Source organism: Sinocyclocheilus rhinocerous, unplaced genomic scaffold, assembly GCF_001515625.1.
Source record: "Sinocyclocheilus rhinocerous isolate Xijiao unplaced genomic scaffold, SAMN03320098_v1.1 scaffold781, whole genome shotgun sequence".
In the NCBI taxonomy this organism is placed as follows: Eukaryota; Metazoa; Chordata; class Actinopteri; order Cypriniformes; family Cyprinidae; genus Sinocyclocheilus; species Sinocyclocheilus rhinocerous.
The window spans coordinates 1570257-1580045 of record NW_015658395.1 but is presented as its reverse complement, the minus strand read 5'-3'; the positions used below and the strand labels follow the sequence as shown (position 1 = coordinate 1580045).

General features: G+C 39.0%; 1 protein-coding gene across 1 annotated transcript in view; it reads right to left on the bottom strand.

Annotated features, from left to right (window-relative positions):
* zmym4.1 (zinc finger MYM-type containing 4, tandem duplicate 1) overlaps positions 1–9789 on the bottom strand; it is a 34134-nt gene that overhangs the window by 19297 nt on the left and 5048 nt on the right. The window contains exons 5-10 of the mRNA XM_016530347.1: positions 9075–9147; positions 8702–8939; positions 8317–8446; positions 1443–1658; positions 1214–1364; positions 1002–1117 (exon numbers count right to left, since the gene is read on the bottom strand). Of these exons, the coding sequence (XP_016385833.1) occupies positions 1002–1117; positions 1214–1364; positions 1443–1658; positions 8317–8446; positions 8702–8939; positions 9075–9147 (924 nt within the window). The remainder of the gene's footprint in view (positions 1–1001; positions 1118–1213; positions 1365–1442; positions 1659–8316; positions 8447–8701; positions 8940–9074; positions 9148–9789) is intronic.

Genomic DNA, 9789 nt, shown 5'->3' with positions numbered 1-9789 from the left:
CCACCCTGCTTTCCAAGATATCGGCATCGGCTGTCAAAAAACCAATATCGGTTGACCACTATACAAAACACCTGGATTGCTCAGTAGCCCCTCACTGCAGAACACAAGATCCAGGGGGCGTGGTTGGATCCACATCTAGGGGGTGGAGATTGGTAGGTTTAGGGGTGGAGATGGGTGGGTTTAGGGATCAGGGGGTGGAGACGGGTAGGTTTAGGTATATGTAAGGTGGGAGGAGTTGGATCTGGATCCAACCACGCCCCCTGGATCTTGTGTTCTGTAGTGAGGACCATCTCGGATTGCTTACGAGACATTCGGTGCGTTCCAAATGGGATATATCACCCGCCGAAGGGCACTTTCGGAGTGAAAACAATCATGGCCGCCATATATTGAAGGGTCGTTCCAAACCGAAGTGCTCAAAACTGGCCACTTCAAAGGGCCCTTCGGAATGAAGGATTTCGAAGTATACAACTGATGGACACTTCGGGTTCCCATGATCCTTTGCGCAGATTCTTCGCATGATGACGGTGCCTCCATGTGGGCACGTGATGACGCAGAAGGGCACTTCAAGAAACAGTTGGTCCCCTACACCCTTCAACCCTTCGAAGCTCTCACTCCGGAGGGTAAAACCTTTGAAGGGATTAGGGCATAGGGATGAGCCCTTCCGAATGGAACGCAGGGATTGTTGTCACTACAGCTGCTCGAGTCCAGAGAAAATGGCGGGCAGCGTACAACTGGCTGGGGGCGGGAATATGCTAATGCGGGACAGTCTGTCAGCGGTCGTGGGCGGGGCATTCAGAAATTCAAAACAGCTTGATCATTAAGACTATTTAAGGTTTTTGAGGATAAAAAAAAAAAAAGGAGTGAATGGATTTTTATCATTATAGGGTGGTTGCGTCACACACTGCTAATACATTTATAGGCAAACACCATGTAAAAGTGAATTTTGCATCCGATGTCCCCTTCGAAATAGAGATCAGTAAACTAGTGTCAATAAACTCTACCTGATATGATACTACGCATGAAAAGGAGCAGAAGTTTTGGATGGTTCCGTCAGACATGGCTAGATGGTACTGAGGCGTTAGTTTAAGCTTGCAGCTGTTGCATTCCACTGGAGCACCTTGATTGCATGCAAACAAAAAGGACATTTGAGTATACTTCAAAAAGAGAATATCATTAAGGAAGCAGAATCTTAGTAAACAGCTGGTTATGTTACCTGAAGAACTGACAGTCTGAACTTTATTCGCTGTGACACAGCAAGTTGAACAGAAAAGTTCCCGGACACCCTCCGTGTTTGGACTGTCCACCATTTCTGCAACCGGGCGCATGGTACGACAAATTTTGCAGCCGACAGGTTTCAAACTTTTCTACAAAGAAAGATTAATTTATTTGACAGACTTTCAACAAATTATTGGACTATTATTTAGTTATTCATTTGCCATTACCTTTTTGAAGGCTACGAGGCAGTTTTGTTTGCAGAACTTCATAACACTGCCCTCTATCCGCAGACATGGACACTGACTGTCTGTGCCATAGCAATATCCTCCACAGTTCACACAGCTGTTTATGTTCAGATTATTGGAGGAACGGAACTGGTTGAAGCAGATGTTGCTGCACAGCTTATGGATGGAGCCCATTAAGTTCACTTCGTGAGTGTAAGTCTATGAGAAATACAATTGCAACATGCAACATTTTAGATCTTTTGAAGATTTTATTTCTATATCGACCTTATAGGCAGGCAGAACTGTCACAGACAAATAAAGCAACTAAAACAAAGATATGTTCAGAATAACAGTGTTTTCTACAGAACTATAAAGTAAAAATGTAAATGAATCACAAGAACATCCAGTCAGTTATGAAACTGAATATTTTTTCTAAATCTACACTCCATAAAATTGAAAGACTGCAAAAAAGAGATTTGTAAGAACTTAAGCAGCGTTGATAAGATTGGTTTCTTGAGCACCAAATCAGCTAATTTAATGATTATATATATATATAAAATAAGACAAGGGGTAATAAAACAGTAGTTTTGATTACTGGATTTCATAGACCAGAGCCTTTGTTACAACGTTGTGAAAATCATTTTGTCCTTTCATTCACATAAAACAAAACATTGATGTAACTTATGTGCGACACTTTTTTTCCCCCCACTGTTTTGACATATTTCACATCAGGTGGGTAAAGACCTATCAATGTGGGATGCGACTGTGAGGGAACCAAAAGAGATTATATAAGAAAGAATGTTTTTGTTTGCAGTTTATTTACAACAGCGTACAATATAATACAGACAGATCAAATAAAAGAAAGACATAAGGGTCAAAACCACAGCACAAAACCAAGGTCAAAACCAAAAGCACACAGTCACAGAGATTTGTGCCATTCCTGGAAACAATTTCTCGTCAGCTGAAGACACAAGTGCACGTCGCACGCCTGGCATTTCCAAGGAGTTTGCTTCTTCTTTCCATGCGCTGCTTTGCAGTGCACACAGATTCGCCGACCACTAGAGGCAACTTTCCTGGTATCGGTGCTCAGCGGAGCTCCTGGAACGGGCACATGGTCACTGCTGGCCCGTTTCTGTGGGATTTTCGGTGACACGCCACAAAGCTCTGCAATTAGCTGCTCCATAAACTCCTTGTGGGTCATGTTGCCGTATAACTCCTTGTGAATTGTGTAAGAGTTGGTGGCAGCAATGTCCAAGAAGTGTAAGAAGATCTTTCTGTACCACTTCAAGGTTTTGTGCTGTGCGGTGTAGTATTGCAACAGCTGATCGGACAGGTCAACGCCCCCCATGTATTGGTTGTACGCAGTAACAGGTGCAGGACAGGGGAATGTCTTTAAGCTCCATGTATCTTGCGCTTTCACTCTCCTCTGCACGGTGTCTCCTGTGTAGGCAGGATGGATAGTGGAACACACAGACACCTCTCGTGTGTCCATCCACTTCACGAACACAAGCGGACCATTTCGAATCCATCTAATGGATCCCCTGGGGGAATTTTTAGTCAGTGAATTAGGTGCATTTTGTGGGCTGTTCTTCCTGTAGTCTCTGTAAGTCCCACAAGCACCATACTTCATCTCTAACATGTCTGTTAGGAGCTTTGGACTTGTGTAGAAATTGTCCATGTACACGTGGTACCCAGATCCCAAAACTTTTCTGTCCAAGAGAGACATCACAGTATCATACGGCAGTCCATTGCCTGTGGCAGTGTTGTTCTTTCCCGTGTACACAGAAAAGTCAACAGTGTATCCGTTCGAAGAGTCCGCGAGGACAAACAGCTTGAAGCCCCACTTGGTTGGCTTGGCTTTCATGTACTGTGTCATGCCTGAGTTGGCTTTGCATGCCACCATTCTTTCATCCACAGCTAAATTTCGTCTAGGATGATAAATGGTTTTGCAAGCAAGACGGATCGTGTCCATGAGGGGTTTGACCCTGAAAAGCCGGTCATATTCATTTGTGCCCTTGTTTTTGTCATTCTCCTTGTCCTCAGCTGGGTGACTCATGTGCATATTCCACGAAATGGTGCGGTATCTGTCCCTTGACATGATTGTGGCGGGAAAAGGCACAGAGAAAAGACTGCCTTGCCGCCAGTAGTCTTTGATGGAGATCAACTTCACCATGCCCATGTAGAATATGAGTCCAAAGTAGCGGTACATTTCACTGACGCTGACATCTGTCCACTTGTATTTGCGACCCCTTGCAAGTGACCTGGCGGCCTGGGCATTTGTGTTGTAGCATAGAGTTGAGACAGCATTTTCAGTGAAAAAGAGCTTGAAGAGACTGAGGGGAGTGTACGAGTCAGTTGGCCACAACTGCGGTCCGGGTTCTCGTGCGGGCACGAATCTCAGAGTCTGTGGGACCAAGTCAACTTCAGTCTCTGCTTTCCACGTCAGAGTAGGCTGCTTGCTTGTCCTGGCCTTCTTTGCAACAGGCATCTGGTCAATGTCATTCTCCTCATTTCTGTTATTAAGAAAAAAACAAAAAACTGTGAGCATGACGACAACAGGATCAAAGCTATTTTTTTTTTAACATTACTAAATCGCTAATACTGCACAGACGTAGCAAAAACACATGCACGTTTATAGCACACTACAATCACAGGCATCTGGTCAATGTCATTCTCCTCATTTCTGTTATTAAGAAAAAAACAAAAAACTGTGAACATGACGACAACAGGATCAAAGCTATTTTTTTTTTAACATTACTAATCGCTAATACTGCACAGACGTAGCAAAAACACATGCACGTTTATAGCACACTACAATAATTTATGCCTGATCAGATATTTGCAAACAAGCTAAAATAAGAAGCCAACTAGTGTAAATATCAAATTTCTATCAATATACACTACATTTAAAAAATGTGGGGTTTCTTATGCTCACCAAGGCTGCATTTATTCAAGCAAAACTACTGTGAAAACAGTAATATTGTGAAATTTCGAATTTTTTTTTTTTTTTAAGCAGAATTTTAATGCAGACATTACTCTAGTTTTCGGTGTCACTTGATCCTTCAGAAATCATTCTAATACTTGTTTGGTACTCAAACATTTATGATCAGAGCTGCATATTTTCGTTTCGAATAGTGATAAAATTATGATCGATGAATGCAAAGTTCAAAAGAACAGCATTTATTTGAAAGGGACATATTTTATAACATTTCTTCACTGCCAATTTTGATCGATTTAATGCATCTTTAATTAATAAAATTATTCGACTAAAATAAAAATAAAAATCTAAAGCTCACTGATCCCAAACCTTTGAACAGTAGTGTATTATACAGCATAAAAAAAAACATTTAGATGCAACGACTAGATGTATTATGACCTATCCTATATCCAGGACAAACACATTTTACTCAAAATATAAACTATTAAAATTAACATTAAAACAACATGATAACGAAGTATGAATGACTTACTCATCAGAAAGGGCGTCCTCTGCTGGATCAAGGCGCTCTTCAAAATGCGACCATTCTTCATCCTGCTCCTCTTCTGAGGAAAAGGTGAATTCTTCCTCGCTGTCCAGGACCGTCTCAAGAGTTTCCTCACACGTGCAGTGTGCCATCTTCCAAAAGCGATGAAAAGTGAATGAATCGGATGAAGCTAGAAGCTATTTTATCACATTGATAGGGGAGATTTAACCATGCTTGTATGCAACCGTATGAATAGCGCGCTCTGCGGGTAAGTTAGGGATGAGGCACCAAAACGGTACCTAACCAAACATTAATCGTTCGAGTAAATCATTCGCATGCATAAATAATGCGGTAATACAGCGAATTGGAAGAGTTTCGTTATCGTTCTGTCTGTACATCGCGCTGTTCTTATTGACATCTATGGATTCGCAGCGTAATCTATTGTGTAGACGCCTTCCTCACCGTCGCTTGACTGACAGCGGCAGCTCTCTCCTCACACACACGCAGAGAGGAAGAGAAAGTGAGTCTTATAAACCACGTAGCACTGACGCGCTAGAATGGTACTCTTACTTTTTTCCCTATCAAAATTACTTAGATCGTTTATTATTTAGGCCGTTCACATCATTTGGCAGATGGAGGATAAGCAAGAGGTAATCCCATTGGCTAGCGCTCACCTCTCCGGCTCCGCCAATCAGCTCTGGCGAACGCAGACAATGTGATTAATATTCATGAGCCAGACCTCAACGCGACAGACAATGAGCTACAACCACTGATCAATAAATATTCTCTATTATAGATCAGTGGCTACAACACAACCTACCTGAGGAAAGATGCGAGCAAAAGTCGTTTTTTTGCAAGTAAAAACAGATGAAAATATTTTACATTTGCGTGCTTTTTATTAGTGGTATTAGTTTTTTCCCCCACAGAAACAATGGAGCACCACCACCAAGCTCATTTTAATATGAATGCAAACTTATATATTTGCATTCATACATACTTGCCACGTTTTAGTTAATTATTATTAAAACTTCTATCAAAAATGCTTGCATTTAGTTTAGTTATGCTTTCAAAAAATATCAAAAGAATAGTAATTGAGATTTTTTTTAGATCATTCCCGAGCCACTACAAAGCAGAGCTATTTGGTTTGGATAAGTAACAACAAAATATATTCCTCATGATGCACAAGTTATTGATATATAACACACACACACATATACATATATATATAGGTGCATCTAAAAAAATTAGAATACAGTGAAAGTTTTTTTTTTTTTACTTATTTCAAAAAGTGAAACTTTCATATATTCTAGATTCAATACAAGTAAAACATTTCAAAAGTTTTTTTTTTAAAATTTTGATTAGAGCAGCTCCAATCATCAAAATTAAAACAAAAAAAACTTTTGAAATGTTTTACTTTACATGTTATGAATCTAGAATATATGAAAGTTTCACTATTTGAAATAAGTTACAACAGAAAATGAACTTTTTCCATGATATTCAAATTTTTTTAGATGCACCTGTATATACACATACATATATTAGATGGCGGAAGCACACATTGACTGTTTTCTGCATTACACAAAAGTAATTGTTATTTTGAGTGGCCAAATGAAAGCAGACCCATTACAGTTTTGAATGATGTCTTCATTATATCTGCATAACCATAAATACCAAGAGTACCTTAAGTCAATAAAAAAAATAGACTTGTCACAACTAACATATTATTGCTCTTTTGTTGGTTTTGATTGCTTCTATTGTCCTCATTTGTAAGCCGCTTTGCATAAAAGCGTCTGCCAAATGACTAAATGTAAAAAGGTAGTTATCACGCTGAAGCCTCAAGGGGGTTAAATACACTAAACAGTGCTTGCTTCATTTAAAGTCAAACGTAACTGAAATTTAAGACCTGCGATTCAATGAGTGAGTCAGATGTTACCTGATGTGTAACCGCTCTAACAGATTCAATGAGCGAAAAAAAAAAATCTTGACTGGATCAAGTAACTAATCTAACTATTTTTGTGCAATTTATTATGGGAACTCAAAATACTTCGAGTTATAGGTTTGTTTTTGAGTACATCCAGAAAAGATAATGCAAAAGGAAGATGTGTCATCTTGACATTATTTCACAGTACCCAGATCACCTAAATTTAAGGCTTGTTCACACCAAAATGTTTGGCACTAATATTCAGTGCATCCACTTGTGACAGAAGGAAGGAAGTCAAATGTCTCCGGGTTACCTAATGTAACCTTGGTTCCCTAAGAGGAGTGAATGAGACACAGTATACATACAGTATCTCACAGAAGTGAGTTCACCCCTCACATTTTTGTAAATATTTTATTATATCTTTTCATGTGACAACACTGAAGAAATGACACTTTGCTACAATGTAAAGTAGTGAGTGTACAGCTTGTGTAACAGTGTAAATTTGCTGTCCCCTCAAAATAACTCAACACACAGCCATGAATGTCTAAACCATATATATACAGTATCTCACAGAAGTGAGTACACCCCTCACATTTTTGTAAATATTTTATTATATCTTTTCATGTGACAACACTGAAGAAATGACACTTTGCTACAATGTAAAGTAGTGAGTGTACAGCTTGTGTAACAGTGTAAATTTGCTGTCCCCTCAAAATAACTCAACACACAGCCATGAATGTCTAAACCACTGGCCACAAAAGTGAGTACACCCCTATGTGAAAATGTCCAAATTGGGCCCAAAGTATCAATATTTTGTGCTCCCACCATTATTTTCCAGCACTGCCTTAATCCTCTTGGGCATGGAGTTCACCAGAGCTTCACAGGTTGGCACTGGAGTCCTCTTCCACTCCTCCATTACGACATCACGGAGCTGGTGAATGTTAGAGACCTTGCGCTCCTGTACACTCACTACTTTACATTGTAGCAAAGTGTCATTTCTTCAGTGTTGTCACATGAAAAGATATAATAAAACATTTACAAAAATGTGAGGGGGGTAATCACTTCTGTGAGATACTGTATGTATAAGTAGATAAAAGCACTATGAGCAGTGAAAGTGCTGCCATTGTCGTGGTATGCATATGCACAAGTACATGAAAGCATTACAAGGGCATGCAAATATTTGTATCACTTTGAACAAAGTAACACCTGGGCGCTGTTTCATAAAACAAGTTTATCAAACAAGCCAGGCTTATTTCAGTTAGTCTGACTTATTTTGAACCAAATCAACTGACAATAAGTCAGACTAACTGAAATAAACCTGGCTTATTTGGTAAACCTGTTTTATGAAAAATTTATCCAAATTAAAATGTTTACATTTGTCTTGTTGTGAACAGGCCTTTAGGGGCAAAACATGATTTATTTTACGGGCCGCATTCTCAGTAGCGGCGATCCAGTGAAGGACACACCTGCACAGATAGAGATGGCCACTTACCATTCCTGTCTTAAGACAAACACTGCACTTGAAGCTTAAAGCACTGAGGCATTTCTGACTGCAGAACTCCTTCACAGTCCCTGACATGTCCACCGGGGCATTGATCACATCCTTCAGGTCAAGAATGTCTCTGCCGGGGAAGAGGCATTTGCATCCTTAAAGGGTATGTTAAACACCATTGCTGTATTTAAATTTGTATTATATATTATTCTTTGCATTTTTTAAATAAAGGAGTACATTATTATAATATGGTTAGGTCTTAGGGTGGTAAGTTAAGTTCATATTTACAAACGTTATTTAAATACAATACAATGTAATGCACCTAGTATGATCATTTTAAAAGTTACATTTTAGAAAAAAATAAAAGCAAGACTTTTAGGCATACTTGTGGCAGTGGTGACATTGTTTCTTCTGAGGTATCTTGACCACCACATTAGAGGTGGTGCAGAGACACTGAGGTGAACAGTAGAGTTTAGGACAGCCTTTGCGCTGGAAAGCCGTCTGTCCCTTTAAGAGGACTTTGTTACATCCTGTGCAGACCACACCAATTGGATTGGCAGGGGCCAGAGAATGAAGGGATAGTGTAGGGACTGGTGCCACCTTTGCTGGAGCAGCTGCTGGAACTGCAGTCACATGAAGAAAAATTGGGAAGAAATATAACAAGAAACTTAAATTAAATTGAACCATTTATCATCACATCTATTCACTCATATAGTAAATGGTAAAAGAACATCATAATATATTTTCAGGGCTCGTACCAATGGATGTGGTATTTCCTCCTACAGAGAAAACTGCGCTGATCTTGATCGAATCAGGTGTCTGGTTGAACTCCTGAAAACACGAACACAATGAAAAAAATCTAAAAAACAAGTTTCCATGAAACATTTGATACCTTACTTAACGGTACCCCTGATTTAACCTGAAGTAATGTAAATTTAGCTCATGTTTTCATTGCCTGTCACATGGTTTGGCTTCTTGCAGTTATTTCATTTATCTAATTGACTATTTTGTATTTTAAATACCATTTTGGGTTCATTTTCCAGCTCAGTAGTAGGAGGAAAGAAAAAATATTTTGCAAGATTGCATTAAATTGATCAAAAGAGACGGTAAAGGCGTAACAAAACATTCTGTTCTTTTGAACATCGTATTCAAAGAATCCTGTAAAAAATGTTTTATGGTTTCCACAAAAAATATTAAGTGTTTTCAACACTGATAAGAAATGTCACATGAGCAGTAAATCAGCATGTCAGAATGATTTTTGAAGGATCATGTGACATTGAAGTTGCTGAAAATTCGGCTTTGCCATCACAGGGAATAATTACATTTTAAAATATATTGAAATAGAAACAAACAATATTTCACTATATTACGGTTTTTACTATATTTTTGATCCAATAAATGCAGCTCTAGTGAGCATAAGAGACATCTGTGAAAAAAAATAAAATAAATAATAATAATAATAAATAACTAAAT